The following is a 21810-nucleotide window of genomic DNA, read 5'->3' on the forward strand; positions in this document are numbered from 1 at the left end:
ACTTTAAGAAAAATGGATTTATTGTAACTAAAAAATTCCTCACAACTCCTCTGTCTGCACCTCTTCTACTTCATAGATTGGGAAACCAAGCTTCAGATTATATTACATTCTATACCTCTGTTTCCTGTCTTTTCTCAATATTCATAACAGCTGAAAACAACAGCTCCTCAAGGGTGCAGAAATAAAAGATAGCTCTAATAAACGGGAATATATTCCTTATATACTGCTGGAGAGCCAATGTGCTCTGGACTAAAATCAAGGAGACCCAAGTTCAAATCCATCTTCATGCATTGGGTGATTTGGGCTAGTTATTCTATTAGCCCCAAACTACCTTAGAGGGTGTGGGAAGGAACGCTCTTCATGCTTTCTTAAGCTCCTGGGGGAAAGATGGAGGATATAAATCTAACAAAGAATATTGTACATATGTGGCTTCTACAGTGGGACAAATGTCTTTTGCAAAGTATTTGGAAACTTCAAATTAGATGCTCTTTCCAATTTTCTGTATATTTTGTAACCCAAATCTGAAAGTTTTATTCATATTCGCACTATATACTATGCCTAACTAGAAAGCACAGAGTTAATGTGGACAAAAGGAAAAGCATTTGCTAAGTACTTTTCACATTAAAAAAGAGCATAATTAAAAAATTCCAGAAGAATATATTATAAAACAAAATAGTGAAAGAAGGAAATGCAAGAGGGAAATTTTTTTTAGCAGAAATGTGGTTAATGATCTTTTAGCTTTTAATAATGTGAATGCACCAGAGGATTTCAAGTAAAGCATATAATTATATGTTCTGTAGAATTATATTGATTTCATCCTATTTTTTAGATGGATATATTGTGTCACTGGGACAACACTGAAGGAGGCAACAGAGTTCAGTATATTTCTCCTGAATTTAAAGAGTTCCAACTTCAGAGGGCAAATCTGACACAAAAAAAATCTCTCCTAGAATTCCAGACTAGAGACTTGAATTATATTCTAATTTTTCTTGATGCTCCTTCATACCACCAAAGAAACATATGAATGACCCCAGCATTTTTTTCTTTTATGTCTCTAAGGAAGACAAGGAAGACAAAGTAGCCAAACACGCAAATTTATGTGTCTTCTATGATTCTAATCTCTTCTGGCAAGCAACCTTAAATCTCTGAGGTTTAACTATTCTGCAATAGGATTTAGAAAATGTCCAAGTATTTCTTATTCTAGCATTTCATTTCAAGTACCTCTTCTATTTCACACGAAGTACCAAATCAACATACAAAATAGAAACTCATAAAACAGTAATAATTTGTTAATAAAACAGTCATAAATATTAAAAACATTTAAAGCAACTAGGGATTTGTAAAAATAAATGTATTGGATTTTGCAAAACATTTAAAAAGCAGTTGATTTCACACAACTTTCCTTGTTGCTTGTGCATGAAGCACAAAATACATCTACTGAGACTTCCCATAAAGCACTTGTGCCAGAGGTGGTATTCAGCAGGTTCTGACCAGTTCTGGAGAACCGATAGCAGAAATTTTGAGTAGTTCGGAGAACCGGTAAACACTACCTCTGACTGGCCCCGCCCCCATCTATTCTCTGCCTCCTGAAACCCAGCTGATCGGGAGGAAATGGGGATTTTGCAGTAACCTTCCCCTGGAGTGGGGAGGGAATGGAGATTTTACAGTATCCTTTCCTGCCATGCCCACCAAGCTACACCCACCAAGCCATGCCCACAGAACCGGTAGTTAAAATTTTTGAATCCCACCACTGACTTGTGCCCATTGATGTACTGTATGTGGAAACAACTGGGGAAAATTTTTTGAAGCAACCACACTAAACTTTTCAGAGTGAACAGCTGCTTTATCACTCAGAAGAGATGGCTTGCTTGTGGCAACTTTCTTTATATAGTGCAGTAGTGCCTCTTATGGTAGTGCCCAGGCCTACCAATACATAGTAATTAATTGCTACATGGCCCATTGAGATGAAGACAAATATGCCTTCATATTTATACTCCACAAAAACAGAATTTATCATGATTAGACAATATTATCCTTTTAAAATAGGTAGGTTTCTATGATGCAGCCCGAGGACTTTTTTTTAAAACAAATGAGTCATAAGCATATTTTTGTAGTTCTGTTTGGAAGCAAAATTAATGTTTTTGATATTTAGTCCACTGTTGCAAGATTTTCTTTTTTAGATGACACCATCTGGCTAAGTTTATAATTGGTATTTTATGTCTTTTCAATGTAATTGCACGTATAACACAATCATGATGATCATGGTGAAGGAACCTAGAATGGTTTATAAAAAAATATAAATAATTTTGAATAAAATAATTAACAACAAACCAACGATCCTAAAAAAACAGTAATAAAAATAAATAATAAAAAATTAAAATCTATGCTAATTTGGAGAGATTTTGCTTGAAACAAAGCTACTCTGGTCATGGTCACTCATATCCTTGTGACCTCCAGATTAGACTATTGCAATGTGCTCTACATGGGGCTGCCCTTGAAGAGCAGCTGGAAGCTTCAGCTGGTGTAAAATGTGGCAGCATGGGCAATTAATTGTATTTTTTGTTTGGTGCATGTGACATCACTGCTTTGTGAGTTGCATTGACTTCTAGTGTGCAATTCAAGGTGCTGTCAGTTACCTTTAAAGCTCTTCATGGCCTAGGATTGGGTTATTTTGGGGACCATGTTTCCCCAATAGTTTCTACCCATCCAACCTGGTCTGGTAGGAGGGGCATGTTCTGGGCTTTTTCTGCCGTGATACCTGCCCTGTGGAACATCATTACACTCTTAATTTAGCCCTGCCCTACTGGTCTTTTGCAAGGCCCTGCAAGGTGCCCAGGGGTGTGATAGAACCAGTCTCTCGACTTACTTTATTTATGGAACTCGGCTGCTTTTTTAAAAAAAAGTTTTTTTTTTATTATTTTTATTTATTTTATTGTAAACTGTTCAGAATCACTTATGTGAGATGGGCAGTTACTGTATATAAATCAAATCCATCAACAAATAATTCCAGCTTGAAATCCTTCCAAAATGATCAAATAACCTATTTTGCACTTAAAACAGCTATTTTATATTGAAAAGATAGTGTTTCAAACTTGACATTGGGGTTTTGGATTCAAGATCAGTGGTGGGTTGCCCCCGGTTTGCACCGGTTCTATAGAACCTGTAGTAAAACCGGTGAGAGGTTCCGCCCACCAACCCCGACATCATCAAAATGCTTCTGTGCTTGCGCAGAAGAGTGTGTGCACACGCGCAGCCCCGTTGCAAACTGGTAGTAAAGGTAAGTAGAACTCACCCTTGTTCAAGATGGATTGAATTTGAAATATTTTGCACACCCTTAATTAACAATCTTAAAGTGTGCCTAGAAAACAATTAGCAACCAATGTACCTCTTTTAATATTGGCTTCATATGATCTTGGTATCTTGTACCAGTTAATAGCTGTAGCTTCCACATTTTACACCAACTGGAGATACATGGCTTCTTTTTCAGGATGTTCTATATGAGACACACTGTAACAGACAAGTTGTGATATAGCAAAGAAAACTGTTGACAAACCAAGAGCAGGCTGGAGCACAGAACAATAACTAGGATGTTCTCTTCTGAAACTTTTTGTTTTCCTATTTTCTATTGTTTTCTTCTCTTCTCCTTGCATAAGAGACGAGGCAGAAGCTAAACTCCTTATAAAATACTTTTCAGTTTTAGACGTGGGTTTCATCTGGCCTTACTGCTTCTGATTGCACATTGATTGATTGTTATCAAGGCAGGATTGGGAGGCTCGTACCTAATGGATAGTAATAATTTTCTTCTAACATTTTATAGAGCAGGATTGAAATTCTCAGAGTGAACCACATTCCTTTCAATATGTTTTCAAGAAAACCGAGATAGGCTTTGTGGATTGGCAGGCAGTTTTGTTGTGGGAAACAAAGGTATTTTTTGTTTGGATTGCTTGCTATCAAAAAGCCTATTTGGTGTTGTGACTTATTTATGATCAGTAGTGATCCCAGTATTGGTCTGCAGAGAAGTACAAAGCCTGGCTTTTAAACTTAGCAAATGGAGAAGTTATCTGATCTCTTGAAAAGCAAATGTTCATGTTTTGCTCTTTGGACATTCTTTGGCCACATCAGCAGAACTAATAGGCGTTGATCAATCTAATCTATTATTAAAAAATTGAAAAGTAAGATATAGGTTCTGGTAGCTATTCAAAAAACCTTTTATCAGTATGGACCAGAAGGCAGCATCTTGGAATGTAGAATTACTGAGATTATTTTTAGGACAGCCTTTCCCTACCTGTTGCCCAACAGATACATTGGACTCTATTTTGGCTGGCAATTATGGAAGTTATAGTGTAATACACCTGGTAGGTTCCCAGGTTGGAAAGTTGCCTTAAAGCTTCCTGAAGGAAAGTAGAAAAAGCAAGTTTGGTTTTAAAAAATGGAAATCACAGATATTGACTTGCCTTCCATATGCATATTTAAAGGAGAATTTATATATTGCAAAATAGGGAACAGTGATACTTGGGTTTCCTGCGGCTAAAGAAGGGTAGATGTGTATTTGAAAAATTGATGCTTGCCTTTTGTAAATTTTATAATTCAGGCTGGCACTTTGGATTTTGGTTAGTTTCCTGACCATGTATGGTGGTTCCTTGCATATTTTAAATATATGAATTAGAACAATTTGAATATTGTTCTGAATTAAGATGGAATCATTATACTGGAAGTTAATATCTTAGGATGTCAATACAGATAGACAGTTACTCAGTGAGAGAGACAAGCTTCTGGTAATAACACATTAAGTGAGTACACTAAAAGACCTTGAGATGAAATATAAGGAAATGGAAGTGATATTTGATAAGACAATTCTGATGGTAGAGGTTGATTAGGATTAAGATTAGAGGTAGATGTTTTTAGGAATAATTTTGTCACCAATGCTTCTGTTAAGGATTGTCCTCCATTTGACTTCAAGTCATTTATTTTCAAAAACCAATTTATAGTTTGGTTGGTAGTTTCAATATAGTCAAGGCAGGGTGGTGGTCACCTTGGAGTCTGCAGGCACAGGGAACTCTGGATGGGTCTTCAATCTTAAATAAGAAATGTCCTTATCGTGGTCTATTGCAGATTGGCATGATTTGTACTTACAGAGAAACCAAAACATTTGCCTTCCAATGTGATGAGTGTGATAATTACTGTCTAGGCCCCAGGGTGACAGCTAATGGTAGCAAAACGATACAGAAAAATTACATATTTACCACTACCTAATAGTCTTCTGGATTCTTGCAGCACAGATACTATCAAGCAAGAGCCTTGATAGTACAGTGGTCTAAGCACCCTGTTATTAACACAGCTGCCTGCAATTACTGCTGGTTCGAATCTCTCCAAGGCTCAAGGTTGACTCAGCCTTCCATCCTTTCTAAGGTAGGTTAAATGAGGACCCAGTCTCTGGGGGCAATAAGCTGACTTTGTATAAATATACAAAAGAATGAAGGCTATTGCTTAATGCATTGTAAGCCGCTCTGAGTCTGCAGAGAAGGGCGGCATATAAATCAAATTAAAAAAAAAAAGATTGTGTAGATCAGGGGTCTCCAACCTTGGCAACTTTAAGCCTGGTGGACTTCAACTCCCAGAATTCTGACTTGGGAATTCTGGGAGTTGAAGTCCGCCAGGCTTAAAGTTGCCAAGGTTGGAGACCCATAGTGTAGATTTCATAGTTGTGTTACCCTAGCAGACCTCCTTCCCCACCAAAAAGGGAACAACCACAGTTGCAGCTGTTGTCATTCCTCCCTAAGGCATTTGTGTGTGGAAGCCCAGGCACCCGGACAGGTATGCATCTTCTTTAATGGATAACAAATGTTGGGACTCCCCATTCCTCAGTCCCATCTGAGAGCTTTGCTTTAGGACCAGTGATGAAATCCAAATTTTTTTTACTACCGGTTCTGTGGGCGTGGCTTGGTGGGCATGGTGTGGCTTGGTGGGTGTGGCTTGGTGGGCGTGGCAGGAGAAGGTTACTTCAAAATCTCCATTCCCACTCCACTCCAGGGGAAGGATATTGCAAAATCCCCATTCCCACCCCACTCTGGGGCCAGCCAGAGGTGGTTTTTGCCAGTTCTCCGAACTGCTCAAAATTTCTGCTACCGGTTCTCCAGAGCCTGTCAGAACCTGCTGGATTTCACCCCTGTTTGGGACTCAAGGAACTGTAGTTATGCTCCTGTGCTTCGTCTTAATGGAATCAAAGTGTTGAACTTGGCTAAGCCTATTGAACTTCAAATAACATTAAAAGTACCAAACTCAAGTTTTTGTCTAACTTTTATCTGTTTATTGTGGTTTTCCTCTCTATTTATAGGAACTCTATTGTGGCAATAGAGTATTCTGTAGCTAGTAAAACTATACAGAGACATGCCATTGTTGTTCTTAATTGTAAACATTTGAAAATATGGCCAACTCTGTTTCCAGTTGAATGATGTAGTTTAGAAAATTTTTTGCACTAATCAATAACCATCTTGTATTACTCTTGCATTAATTGTGACTAAAAAGGCAGAAGCCAAAAGTTAGCATATCAGCAAGAAAACATTATATCAATCAGATGTGTGATTCTATCCACAAGTCTGTCCAGCAGTAAAATAAACCCCTCTGTAAAAAATTAAATCCTTTCTTTTGTCTGCAGCCTCTTCCTGTTCCCCAGAGTTTCTGTAGAGCTCATTTGAAGAGGTGATTGGAACAAAAAGGAGAAGAAATCTATGCACTTAAAACTGCTCTGAGTCAGAGTTGGATGAAGAATGTTTCTGTGGCTTGAACTCATTTGCTTATATGTATTTACTGGATTGATTGCATTATGTGAAGTGCTACAAAATGCTTTCATGCTTTTCAAGTATGATATATAATATTACAAATATACATTTGTAACATTTTATAAGTAATAGCAAGTCAAGAAATGGCAGTCGATAACAAAATATGAACATAATGGAAAGAAATGATGAAATAACAAAAAAGAAAAAATGTGGGACACAAACTTAACATGGGACTTAACACGATACAAAATATATTGTAATAGGCATAATTGAAATTTGGTGGGATGGTGGCATCTTGATTCTAAAAGGCTACATCTTAATCAGGTGGAATAGAATTCAACAGAAAGGGAGTAGTTTGCATTGTACATAAAGTATATACTGTACCTGCACAAGAAATTTACAAACTGGAGCCTGTAGATACTGTTGGGACTGGGTAAGAATAAAAGTGTTGTCGTGGAAGTTTATTACAGACTTTAGATATGGAGCAGTTATGGATATGTTCCTGTGTAAGATGACTAACATCTGAAGATGTAGTTCTGAAAGTAATATCCTGTTTCCCCAAAAATAAGATATCCCCTGATAATAAGCCCAATCAGGCTTTTGAGCGCATGTGCTAAAATAAGCCTCCCCCTGAAAATAAGCCCTCCCTGAAAATATTTAAACACAGAGCTGGAAATCAGGTGAGACGGCAAGAGGAGCCCCATCTTGTTCCACGTGCCCCAAAATAATAAGACCTCCCCAAAAATAAGGCCAAGTGTTTATTTCGGGGTTCAAAAAAATATAAGACAGGGTCTTATTTTCGGGGAAACACGGGTACCATTATCAGATTTGAAATATCCTAATATCTATTAGAGATCAAATGCTGTTAAAAGTCAGGTATCCAATAAATTCCTGTTGTTTCTTACTGACAATTTCATTTGTCAGAAGGTGGAAAAAGTAACATGGGGGACATGTAGTTTCTGAAAAATTCAAAAGGAAGATAGATCAGCTCCAATGGCATGAAATCTTGAAGAAGAAAAGTGTCCAAAAAGTGTCCAGCGAAAGAAGATATTAAAAGTACAATTGCAAATAATAGCTATTTGGAGGAAAAATGAGACAAGGACTACGGTAAGGTATATAAACACAGAAATTATTGGAAAGTAAAAGGGATATATACTGGAGTCAAGGGAGGACACACTGTAGTAGTCACAAACTCTAGATGCCATGCCAGAAAGGTTAAAGCTCAGAATGAACTGAGACTTATGAGAAATGTCCAGAACATAAAAAGGGCTTATTAAAATAAATCAGAAAAAAAAGACATGTACAGGGCTGTTGCAAGGAGTTGAATTAGTAAAGGTTGAAAAGAATCTTAACTTATATTTCATCTCTTCTCTCAGAAGAGAAACAAGACCTTAGCTGGCCATTGTTGTGAAGTTGGTGAAAGGAAGAAGCTGTAACTCTAGACAGACCCTTAACCCTGAATGAGTTAAAAGACTCACATGTACATGAATTAAGATTGGGATGAATTCAGTGTTCAGGGCCAGAAGAATTACAACATTCTTGATTCCTTTAACTGTTCCTCACAGAATCTGTTTTCCAATCTCCTCACTATTTTGATAGCCTTCCTCTGAACTGTCTCCAGTTTGTTAATGTCTGTTTTAGCCTATTCTTTCAAAAACAGAAGGAATTGACATCTATACTGGGCAGGGCCTTCATGCAGATAATTAAACAACATGTTTCTAAGCACATAGATAAAAAGGCCATAATTAACAAGAGCCAGCATGAACTTGTCACAAAGAATTATGCCAGGCTAACTTTAAGAAGATTCTAACAGGGATAACTGTCTCGACCTCCAGTATTTTTAAAGACACTCATGATATTCTCATTAATAAAATTGTAAACTATGGGCAAATTAATAAAATTGTTACCATGTTTCCCCGAAAATAAGACCCTATCTTATATTTTTCTGAACCCTGAAATAAGCGCTTGGCAGGGGTGAAATCAAGCAGGTTCTAACAGGTTCTGGAGAACCAGTAGCGGAAATTTTGAGCAGTTTGGAGAACTGGTAGCGGAAATTTTGAGTAGTTTGAAGAACCAGCAAATACCACCTCTGGCTGCCCCAGAGTGGGGTGGGAATGGAGATTTTGCAGTATCCTTCCCCTGGAGTGGGGTGGGAATGGAGATTTTGCAGTATCCTTTTCCTGCCAGGGCCACCAAGCCACACCCACCAAGCCACACCACGCCCACCAAGCCACGCCCACAGAACCGGTAGTAAAAAAATTTGGATTTCACCACTGGCGCTTGGCCTTTTTGCCATGTGCTCAAAAGCCTGATTGGGCTTATTATCAGGGGATGTCTTATTTTGGGGGAAACAGGGTAGATGAATCACCTTTTTCAGACACAGCTTTGGATTTCTTAAACAAATTAACAATTTTCCATCCAAGCAAACAATCCAAGCAGTTGTTGTTTGCGCTTTCTGCTTTATTTTCCAGTTATTCCCAAAGTGCTCATATTCCCAAAGTACTCATTTTTCTAAACAGATTTTCAGTAATTCAGATCAACAGGAATAGTCTTCTTTAGAAAGGGTGGCTGATGTTCAACTTCGGTTTGAACATCTCCATTCAAGGGGAACCTATCATCTCCCTTGAATTTATTACAATCCAGGAACAGCAACAAAATACTAATACATAAATGCATGAGATACAATTGCAAGTATATAGCTCATTTAGAAATAACAAGCAAAGGCACAACAGGCTCTTAGTGGACTTTATAGGTTGGCACATGAAATCTAGGTATTTTGTAAATTATATCAGTTGGAATACCCACCCCAAGAAAGAAACATAACCATTATCTGTACACTATGAAGAGGTGATAAAAGAGGGAAAAATAACTCACTATATAGCCTCTATAAAAGCACGTGGTCAATAAAAATATAACTATTTCAATGCTTCCAGAACCATACAGGCAAATTTATTTTAAAAGGTACTCCACCACCAGCTAGCAAAGCCAATACAATAAATGTGCCATGGGAAACGTTCTGATATTTGGGCTCAGCTAAGATGATAATCATCTTTTCTTGGCTGGAATTCAGCCTTTGAGGATTCAAATGCTCTAGGTAATTATTTCTAATGTTGAGCAGCTCTTATTGTTAACTGAAGTATACTATGCCGTTCTATAATTTTAAGATTATTATGTTTTGCATTCTGGTTTGTGCATTCAGATTATGGCCTTTCTGTCCTGACACCTTTCCAAGCACTTTGTATCCTCTTGAAGTTGTTTCTTTTCAAAGTTTTATAATACCCAGTTCCTACTAGGAGTTCCTATTCCAAGCCTTAGTCAAAATTTCATCATGATCATCACAATCATCAACAGCTGTGTTCGATCCTCCTGAGATGCATTAACCATATTTCATCCTTTTGCCTCTCGATGGTGCAATTCAGTAATTTTAGATTTACAATTCAAAGGGCGTTGTATTGCATCATACATCACTTCATTTGTTTCAAGATGATAAGCATCTGGAATTATTTTTTTGTGAATTGTTCTCATCGGGTTTCTGGAGTTCTGCACCCTAGCGCTGTCCTATCCTGACAAACTTTCTTGTTTCTCTAATAGTGGAATTGATTCACGTATCCCACAAATTGTGGGGGGCTATCTCTTTCCATATCTAGGATAGGATTTTGAGATATACACTTCAAATGACTTGCCGCTGCTGCAATCAGCAGAAGTCAGCAGAAAAGTAGTTGCTGTGGGTGTGGTCCCACCCATCTGTTGGGGAAAATCTTTAGTAATGAGTTAGAGGATTAAGGGTGGAAGAAGACTTGGAAGTGTGCTGTGCTCAGGCAGATGTTTTGAGAACATTTAGTCTCCCTCATCATAGCTAGCTTAGCCACGTGACAAGATTTTGTTATGAACCAATGGGAATAGAATTTTCATAGGGCCTATCATTATTAACTAATCTACTGCTCCATATTATTGTAAACTTGATACTCAGATACAAAATTCTTGTGGATAGAAAATAATTTAAAACACTGGTGCTGACAGGCTCTGGATACCAAATAACCAAAGAGCAAAAATAGATAAATAATCACAGTCTAGCAAGATGCTTTTCTTTAGTGTTTAATAAAGAATGCAGATTTTTTTTAAAAAAAATTCCAATCCTCATTCAGTTTGATGAAAGGGACTTTCATCAGTTCTAGTCATTCATTTTGATGAAAGGGATCGTATTTTAGAACTACTTTAAAAAGGAGAATACAACCATAACATAATGTGATATTCTTATACTTAAGTTTTTGCCTAGCCAAAGGGTATCCTTGATGTTCTGCTGTCACTATCCTGTATTTTTTTTTTTTTAGCAGTCTGCAGTCTTCCCTCCTAATTTCTATACTTCAATGAAATTCCAAGGAAAACATAATGAGAGAAGACCTCCCATTGGGCTCGTTCAGGAGCAATATTGCTATCACCACTAAGGTTTGCAACTGTCCTTGAGAAAAGAAACTAGACTTCCACTGACCCCCTTCTATGCTCCTGCAGTCTCTCTCCCAGTGCTAATCTTTTTTCAACCCAGGCTCAAAATACTGGACCCGAATCCAGCTATGAGAAAAATAAGAGACAGGAACGGAGGGGCTATTGCAAGGTGAGTGGAAAGTTAGGACTGCTACCACATAAAATAAATCTGCTATACAGTATTAAGCTTCAGTTCCCTGTCAGTGCTAACATAGAGTTTCTGTGAAGCACTGTCAACACGCCAGAATCCTTTGCAAAGAGCTCCCCCAGAGAAACAAGGGTATTTCTTTTTAGGAAGTGTGCCTGGTGATTAGAAGGATGATTCCCTTGCCTTTAGTTTTCCACAGCAGTTACATTACTTTCAAAAATTGCTGGGTGAGATCTTCCTGTAGGATAAGCAACACAGTTCAGGTCTCCATAAGAAGCGGTTACATGGCGGAACCCAAAGGGAGAGTTCAGCTTTTCTTGCCAAATTGCTTATGGTCCAGAATCAGTGTTACCACCTTCTGCTTCATTCAGCAAGATTTAGATAATTCAGCAATTTACACTAATCTAATTGTAGTTATAAGTTAATATCTGAGATCACAGTTACAAAACAGTATCCTTGTAATTGTTATTTAGGATTGCTGGCCTAAGGCTAGTATAAAATAAAAATTTGCAAATAAAATACTTGCAAATTTATAACTATCACTATGTTCAGTGGCAATATTTCATTTTGTTTGGATAAAAGTTATATGAGTCACATCAGAGGTAGGTTTCAGCAGGTTCTGACCAGTTCTGGAGAACCAGTAGCAGAAATTTTGAGTAGTTCCGAGAACCAGTAAATACCACCTCTGACTGGCCCCACCCCTATCTATTCTCTGCCTCCCGAGTCCCAGCTGATCGAGAGGAAATGGGAATTTTGCAGTAACCTTCCCCTGGCGTGGGATAGGAATGGAGATTTTCCAGTATCCTTCCCCTGCCATGCCCACCAAGCCACACCCACCAAGCCATGCCATGCCCACCAAGCCACACCCACAGAACCAGTAGTAAAAATTTTTGAAACCCACCACTGAGTCACATCATCAATTGCACTGCGGTCTCTCCCTCCCTCTCTCTCTCTCTCTCTCTCTCTCTCTCTCACACACACACACACACTATATATATATATATATATATATATATATACAAGACAGATGGAAGAATACTTTTAAACAATTCTGAATATATTTTTATATGCGGCAGCATCCTTAATACAATTATTTCCAGAAGTGTTGGATGGCAAAGTTCAGAATTCCTGGCCAGTGTGGCCAATGGGAATTCTAGAAATTGTACTTGCAACAGAGCTGGATGGCACTAAGTTGGGAAAGGCTGCATTGAAAAGCCATGACTTAATATATAAAAATAAGAGTGAATTCTTGAAGGAAATTTTAATTCTGGAAAATTAGTTTATCATTCTGTCTCAATCTGTTCTGGGCTACATTTCCTACAAATTTCTATTAAGTTCTTTTCAAAATTCTCTCTCCAGGCTCATCAAACACTTCCCAAGCCATGCCAAACAAATTTCTTAGCTTCGTATACTCCAAGTACAGTAAAAAGAAAAGAAAAGAAAACCTGACTTACTGTTGTTGCTGGGAAGTGTCTGGCTGCCACTGATGGTGCTGGCTGGGGGTGGTGAGAGGGACTGAACAGAAACTGTGTCCTCTTCTTGGGAGCAACCTGCCTGGATAGCTCGGAGGTAGCTGTGGCTCCGGGAACGGAAGTAGCTGGGAAGAGGCAGGTCCAATACTTCCACAGCAGCTGATTCTGCTTCACTGTAAGCCGATTCACACATACCTTCATATTGATCAATCAGCTCTTCTTCTGTTGCCTGCAAGGACACACCTGGTCATTCTTCATCAAAAGTGTCACCGGTTCTCTATATTTCATAAGCTCTCTTTACTGTAAATATGTTTATTGTATTTATTTTCATGTCAACTTTTCATTGCCAAGGGGTGCCTTGCTTTTTATTATTTATTAATTTGGGGGCAGCAGAAGGCCACAATGGACAAGGCTATTGCATAATGACATCTCTAAGGACAGCAATTCTGGGATCCGAGAATATTGTCCTGTTGAAAGAGATGGAAAATTCACTCAATTTTCTAGCTGTATTAAGCCTATCTGAGGTTTAACACACCAATGTTCCTCTATTTTATTTTGTTTTCAGCTGAAAAGTCAGAGGGAAATAGCCTCTCGGTAGTTCAATGATTTGCTTCTGAATCTTACAGGGCTCCAGAATCTACAAAAAGAGATTTTGGGGTGGTTTTTTTTTTTTTTGCTGCAAGCCAAGATTTCTTTGTTTTCCAGTAGGGGCTGAACAATAAAGCTACACATTTTACATAATTCTGGCATACAAGATGCTTGTTTTTGTATTATCATTAAGGCAGCAACTAATTAAGGAAATTCAACAAGCATGCATTGGACCACCAAATATCTATCTATCTTTTGGATGGAATATAGTTTGATGGCTCACCAACATGGAGGGATGTATGAAATTAGCTCACAGCTATGATAAAATGATTTTTGAGGTTCTCATTACATGAATCTATGGAATGTTCATAGCTGAGAACATTAACGAGTCAAGGCAGTGATATGGAAAAAACAGATTTTTTAACCAGAAATTTAAAACTCTTAAACTTTCATCCATAATCTCTGGTGAGAAAATCCAAATCTTCTAATCCTGGATCATGTCTATACTTAGAAATAATACATTCTATTCATTTTTCTAAAGCCTGCATTTTAAATTTGTCAATGTTCAACATTTTATAGACTCCCCCCCCCAAATTATTTGTTGTGCTACTACAAGCTAAAGCTAATATTTCCTGTCGCAGTCTAGATGGTCTTTACCCTCATTCTTTTCAATTGTAATTCTGTCTTTGGGCTATTTGGGTATGATATTTGTCATTCAGACTTGGCATTGATCTCCAATACTGTAGTAATAGTAAACTGAGCAATATGGTTGCTCTTTTTAACCTTCCTTGCCACTTTCTTTTTTCTTTCCTGGCCTCCTGATGACTTTGTTTCTATCTCACACTTCATAAATTGTCGTTCAAATGTATTGATCTTTAGTCATATCAATCTATACTATGAAAAGATTGATATGATATTTGATGTGGTTTCATTGAAAGGCAAAAAGAGAAAAGCACTTTCAATGAAAAGTGAACTGAAAAGAAAACAGGAAATGTCAGAACTTTATATAATATAAGGAATAAATCCATATTTCACTTTTGGTAAATTTCACATTTTGTTCAAGCTCAAGTTGATTCTATCCCGCTGAATTTTCTTAAAATCTGCATGAAAATGGCTCAGCATCTTCCAACTCATATACACAATTTTTAATTATTTTTTCCTTGCTGTATACTTTATTCTACGAATTCTTGCGCATAATCTTCCTAATATATGCATTTTTAAATAGAAATTTAGAAAAAAAAATGCGAATATAGAGAAGAACTACATCCTGCTTTTCTTTTTGCTCTCATCTTAGTATATGTAAAGTAACTTCAGTATAGTATCATGTTAAGGGGCATTAGAAGGTTGTCAGATAGACGGTACCTGATCTTCTTGTGTAAATATCTGTGGAATAAATGAGGATTGTCCAAATATCTGGAAGAAAGAGTTGGAGAAAATTAAAGCATAAGGGACTGGGATTTCGCTGCTTCACTAGAGAAGCATTCAACAGGACCACAAAGTGACAATAGTAACCATGGAACAATTTTAACCTGTGACATCCACATCCAGAAGAATGAGCTGCTCTTCTGGCAACTAATCAAACACAACAAGACAAAATTTAAAAGATTACATCCCTAATTACAATTAACATTTCAACAAAATTAAATCTACATAAGACAATTAACTTTCTCTCTGATTTCCACTAAGCTGATAGGGAATGAAATCTAAATAAAAATGATATTCTTTGAAAATAGTATTTTTGGAACACAACCAAGATATTTGACTCCACAATATCGGGGCAGAATTTTCCCTACACTATTTGAACTGAGTAATTAAAGTTATTGAGCATTTTAGTTGTTCTCTTCTACCAAATTTTGAGGAGGGTTATCAAGACAGAAAACACACTGAGCGCAGTGTAAAATAATATGGACTATAATCCTACATAGTTATGATTAAAAACAGATTCTTAATGTTAAACAGTCTCTCCGCTCTCTACTTAGTCTGGCTACTGTTAACGCATTTATCAAATTCCTTTCCTTCTTTTTTTCTAACTATATCTGCACAGAATTAACCACACATATCTATGATGAAAGATGAAAACAACAAAAAGAATTTAACTAGAATATATTGAATACATTATATTGATTATATGCATCTGAGTTGCATTGCGCTGACATTTTATATTGATTACAAACTCAGATGGATTTGGTAGAAGTATTTATATGTTCAGAAGATGGGAATTTAAAGATCAAATAACAAAGAGTGCTGTCCTCCAATGATTAAAGTGATGGATTAGATAAACCGATCTTCTCCCTTCAGCTTTCCTTAAAATAGGTATTCAGGCATAGATCTGTCTACCTATACATTTGAAAAGACCCATCTGTACTTTAACAAGAAATAAATGCTAACAGCTTTATAACATTTCCATCAACTCTACCATAAAGGCATCAGCCAATGTCAACCTTAACTATCTAAGTGAAGCCATATTCATATAAAACCCTGCATGTTTTCAACCAAGAGTGGAGTGCATAGATCCAGCAGTGGGTGGTTTTAATTTACCTAAACCTATCTCATTGCAGAATCACACACAAAAAATGTAATGAGAACTGCATGTACTTCTCCTAATGGAAAGAGGAAACTTGCTGCCTCCGGCTTGCTGCCACCAGCTTGGCTGGCTTGCCCCAGGCAGCTCGCTGTGGGACAACTCACTGTGGAAGAATGCCAAAGGTGAAGGAAACCTACTTCTCCTTTCCTCCTCCTCTCTCTTCCTCCCTTGACATAGGACAGCTCACCACAGGAGAATGCCAGAAGTGAGAGGAACCACCACCTTCTCCTCCTTGTGGGAGAATTGTCCATCCTGTGTGAGTTGTGCCATATTGAGTCAGCCAAGGTGAATTGTCCCACATCGAGTTGGCCAGAGAGAGGCGGTGGCAGGGGTGGACTGCTGGGAGTTTCAGAGGTTCGGGAGAACCTCTAGCTAAGATTCTGTGCAGTGAAGAAAAACCCCAAATCCCACTCCTGGCTGGCCAAGCCTACCCCAGCCTGCCCCTCTCAGGAGTCCCCACATGGTCCATTTTGGATGCAGGTAAGTGCAGGGTGCACATGGAGACTTGGGGAGGGTGAAAAACAGGCCTACCGGAAGTTTGGGAAGGCAGGAAACAGGCCCGTTTCTGGCCTCCAGCGGGCCTCCAAAGTCTGGGGAGGCTGTTTCGCCCTCCTGGAGGCTCGAGGAAAGTCTCCAGAGCCTGGGGAGGGCAAAAATGCCCTCATGCTGTGGTGCAGGAGGCCGACTAGGAGGCCACTCCTACCATGGTCACGCCACCCAGCAACCGGGCAGAGAACCCCTTGCTAAATTTTTTTGAAGCCCACCTCTAGGTGGTGGTGGCGATTCAATGGTGACAAGTTGTCTTAGACCCCTCTTAAAGAATTCAATATGACTTAGTAATGACTATTTACTTTCAAATTCTGGAAATGCGTGTTTGAGGAAATGTTAAAAGTAAAAACAGCTTAGCAATTTCCTTTTTTTGCTTTTTGGTACACTTAAAACTACCTTTTAGCAGTGTGCCTGTAATGTATTAAATGGAAAAATTGTTGCTGGATTTAAAAACATGTCAGCTGTTGGTTTTATAAGTGGGGCTTCCAAATAGTTCATACTTTTTAAATCCTCCCCCCCCCCCAACAAAACCTATGTAATCTCATCCTCTTATAATCAACATCTCATAAGAGATAGTCTTGCTTGGTCCAGAAGATCTTGTCAATTGTATAAGTATGCCCCAGTTGACAATAAGCCTGATTACTTTGACAAGGTGTATATCCCAGAAAAAAAAGGACAATTGCAGTTTGTAACTTGTTATGGTTATCACTGCAAACCCTGTATTTGAGATAAGTTTCAAAGAAAGATAAAATGTGGAAACTGGCACATAAAAGATGGATGGAAAATGATGAGGGAGGAGTGCTTGTTTGAAGGCTTCTTCCCAGTTTTAACAACTTGGGAACAAGCATTGAACTCAAACATGATTTATGAAGGTGAGAAAGATAACCTCAGTGAGCCATTCAGAAAAGTACTGGGGTCAATCCAAGTTCTTCTTAGTGCTATGTTAATCAGATTGTGATAGAAAATTCCCTGCTATTCATTGTCTTTTCAGTAGAAAACCTGTTTTCAGATGCCTGTGCGGAAATTAAAATGGTTATCAAATGAAATCTTATTTATGCACACAGTGAACATCTTTTTCCAAATTACAAAATTTACCCTATATTTTGAAACAGCTTAAGAAAGCTTAATGTGGTTAATTTGAAGATCCGTATCACTTTTATAGAGATCATGTTTCATGACTACATTTAAGCATTTTCTTTGGATATGTTTTTTTATGATTTCGGGTATAGCTTGTAAATATTAACTGGGCCTTTTTTTAAGAGACCTTCTATGGTTCTTGTCATTGAATGAGGCCAGGGAAAATGAAATGAATCTATTTCATTTACATTTAGAAATTTACATCTATTTTATTTGATTACATTCAAGACATGCATATAATAAATAGTCTTCTTCTTTCGCTCTCTGATTCTGAACATTATAATTTAGAGTACATTTTGATCTTAAGAACTAGATCTAAAGCTTCTAGGGACAGTCAAGCACCATAAATTGTTCACAATGTTCTGAAAGTAGAAGCAGAACATCTTTGTATAATTTAAAACCTTAGTTTGGGGATTATCAGGAAATTGACTCTAAGGTTTATCAAGTTTGCTGCAAAATACATTGGAACAGCATTGATGTTATCATATCAACAGTGATAAATTTATAACAAGCAACGCAACTTATTTATTTTATTTAAATATTTATATAGCTGCCCACCTTTCAGCCAACTCTGGTTGAAAGTACAGAACTAGCTCTAGGCTAGAAAAGGCCCTTGAAGTATATCCTGGTGTATCTTCCTTCAATGATTATCCTTAGGGCTCTCCAGACTTACTCTGAATTGACAGCAGAAGGCAGGAACAATATTCTAATTAGCACTAGATAGCAATCACTATTTTATATTCCCCCAGTGCTATCACATACCTAACGTTCTATTACTCCATGGTAGGCTCCTAACAGAGGTGGGTTTCAGCAGGTTCTAACCAGTTCTGGAGAACTGGTAGTGGAAATTTTGAGTAGTTCAGAGAACCGGTAGTAAAAATTCTGACTGGCCCCACCCCCATCTATTCTCTGCCTCCCAAATCCCAGCTGATCAGGAGGAAATGGGGATGCAGTAACCTTCCCTTGGACTGGGGAGGGAATGGAGATTTTACAGTATCCTTCCCCTGGATTAGGGAGGGAATGGAGATTTTACAGTATCCTTTCCCTGCCACGCCCACCAAGCCACACCCACAGAACCGGTAGTAAAAATTTTTGAAACCCATCACTGGTTCCTAACTATAGTTAGGCATACAGTGCAGTAGCCCAAGAACAGTCTAGCCAGTAGCCAGTCTAAAGAAAAATATTTATTCTTAGGAGCTTACCCAAATTTTATTGAAAAGCCTGAAAAGATATGTAATTTAGGAAATATTTTGACTTTGTTCTTTGGAGGAATAAGCAAGGGGCAAGGCTACCACCTGAATTCTAGGTTAGATCAACATAACTGTTAATTTTAATGGAGAGTCAATAAAAAGAAAATCATTCTTCATTGAATGTATCCAGGACATAGACAACATTTACTACTCATTGGACAAAACTAACATGGCATTTTTTTTTCAGTATTCCAAGAAACTTCCCAAAACATTTTATAGAAAAAATAGTTTGAGAAACAGACAAATGAAATTTTTTGACAAACGTCACAGAAATTCTTTCATAAATCATAATTGAATCTTACCATGAAATCTTATTTTGCTGTCCATCGCCCATAATCTCTAGCACAGTTCAGACAATGTTGATCTCCCAATTCTATGCATGAATAACTACTCTTTGATGATGTCCTTCCTCAACATGTAATGAAGTATAAGGTCTTTATATTCAAAATATTGTTATGTGGCTACTAGTCTTGTAAAACCTTTGAACTAACTGAGATATCACTATGAGGAGGTTCAGTTTCCAGGTTTTTCTTTTTCATAATCTCAATATATACTACAAACTTAATAACTATGTGAAAATCTCACCAGAGCTATCTCTAGGCAAAATAATATGATTGCCTCACATGGCAAATGGTGAGGGAAGAAGGCTCTATCCAGTGGTGGGATTCAAAGAATTTAACAACCAGTTCTCTGCCCTAATGATTTCTTCCAACAATCAGTTCACCAAACTGCTCAGAAAGTTAACAACCGGTTCTCCTGAAGTGGTGCGAACTGGCTGAATCCCACCACTGGCTCTATCTCATTCACACTTCTTAGCTATTAAGTAAGGATATTTAAACACATGTTTAGAGCTCTTCAGAAGCACATTAAACCTGTGGCTGTCAGCATGTCTTACAAGTGAAGCCTCCCTCCTCTCTCTCCCCTATGGTACAGCCCTTCAAGTCCCCATAAGCTGATATTCAGGCTGATTCTGCTTTCAAACTCAAGTCTTTGAGATGAGAAATAGATTGAAGATCTTCTAGAACTAGAAGAATAAACTGGTTTGAAAGATTCAGATTCTTTTGCTGAATTAAAATGTGTGTCCAGGGACTGAAGGGGAAGGAGCATGGCCACACTAGTGACCAGGCCAACTCCCTCCCTAGTGATGGCTATCTATGATACAAATTGAATGGTCATAAACAGGTTATATTGTGCCCACTTTGAAACTACCATGACTTGTTGTCTGCTTACAAGGGAAAACACTTTTAAAACTGGAAGAGCTCTGGATGACTTAAAGCTGTCTCAGGAACAGTTTGGGGAAGAAATGAAAGCAGCATCATGAAGATTGACAAAAAAAGAGAGACATAATCATGTTGTAGTTACAAATGCGAAAACCTCTGAAATAGGAGGTTTAGAAGTGGCATGGTGATCTCAAAGTTTATGTCTAACAATGTTGAAGATTTCAAGATCATTACAGCATCAGGGACAATCTGCTCCCTTACCAATATTTGAGAATATAACTCCCACTAGCCCAAGTAATATCTCCAGTGGTAAAGATTATGTCATTGACCAATTCTCAGAGGATTAATGAGGTGCAATGGAGGAAGAGGCTGCTGTAGGTGGTAGCAAAGAGAGTTGTATGTATTATACCATCTAGATTCTTCCAGGCCAGCTGCCCTCAAGACATTATTGACTTAAAGAGGTTGTTGGAGAGAAATTTCATTACGCTCACCAGTGAGAACATCAGAGTTTAAGAAAAGAGCTACGAGGAAGGCACAAAATATCATGTGGATGTCTGTTTGTCTGTCGGTCTCTACCCATCCATCATCTATCTAATTTATATAATTTCTATCTTACAAACAAGTGATGGGGCAGATGGCAGGCATCTCAGCACGCTCTTTGGTTCTGAAAGGGTTTATTGCTTGGGAAATATACAAAAGTAATTGGAAATATGGAAATATAGTATGAAGGTTCTGAAGAAGTATACAAAGAAATGAAGAATGCGAAAGGAGTAGAATCTAATTATTTCTTATCAAATTCTATTTCACTTTTTCCATGCTCTGTCATTCCAGTTTATTTCATTGTGTTATTCTGCTCATGTTTATGGCTTCTCTGACTAATTGACCATCCACAGCATCTGGTTATTAGGCTGATTATGATCTTCCCTAGTTCTACATTCAAGTTGATTACTGAACTGAAAACAGTAATCTTGACCTTTGCTATCTTTTCCTCTTAGCAGAACTGCCAGATATCTATAATCTGAAGAAATTTAACTACCCATATCTGAATAGTGCCACACTACATGCTACTGCATTAAAAGATAGTGAAATAAATTTATAATCTTTCATTTCTAATTGTACTACAAATTAAAAGTTGCTGTAGGCAGGAAGAATAATCAATGCCATAACATAAAGCAGATGTGTTGTTTATAATCAATACCAATTATTGATATTGTAATAATTCAGACATTACATTTAGATGTCATTAAGATGATGCTTGTTGTATATTGTTTTACTTATATTTATAAATGTATTTTTTGGTTTCTTAAATTAATAAAAGTTTACAAATTAAAAAAAAAGAAAGCAATTTAGAATGAAAAGGAATAACTGAAAAAGGGAAATCTAGACAGAACTCTGAATTAGATTTCTCTGTGTAACAATTCTGCGCTACAAATATATTTATTTTTATTATATGCAACACTTGGTGACTACAATTAATGCAATTACTGTAATCTTAAATGTTTATTAGGAAATTTTAGATAGGGTTATGTAGAGTAATTATTATTATTATTTTTTTTTAATCTGATTTATATGCCGCCTTTCTCCGGAGACTCAGGGCGGCT

The 21810-nt window shown here is 37.5% G+C and overlaps 1 protein-coding gene across 3 annotated transcripts in view; it reads right to left on the bottom strand.

Moving 5' to 3' along the window:
• DLGAP4 (DLG associated protein 4) overlaps positions 1 to 21810 on the bottom strand; it is a 144340-nt gene that overhangs the window by 64018 nt on the left and 58512 nt on the right. Inside the window, exons 4-5 of one of the 3 annotated variants that reach the window (XM_070941691.1) lie at positions 14832 to 14882; positions 12864 to 13110 (exon numbers count right to left, since the gene is read on the bottom strand). In XM_070941691.1, the coding sequence (XP_070797792.1) occupies positions 12864 to 13110; positions 14832 to 14882 (298 nt within the window). The remainder of the gene's footprint in view (positions 1 to 12863; positions 13111 to 14831; positions 14883 to 21810) is intronic. The other 2 variants (XM_070941692.1, XM_070941693.1) reach the window with 2 other exon arrangements.

This window comes from Pituophis catenifer, unplaced genomic scaffold (genome assembly GCF_029215685.1).
Source record: "Pituophis catenifer annectens isolate HBS135680 unplaced genomic scaffold, rPitCat1.0.hap2 SCAF_3, whole genome shotgun sequence".
Lineage (NCBI taxonomy): Eukaryota > Metazoa > Chordata > Lepidosauria > Squamata > Colubridae > Pituophis > Pituophis catenifer.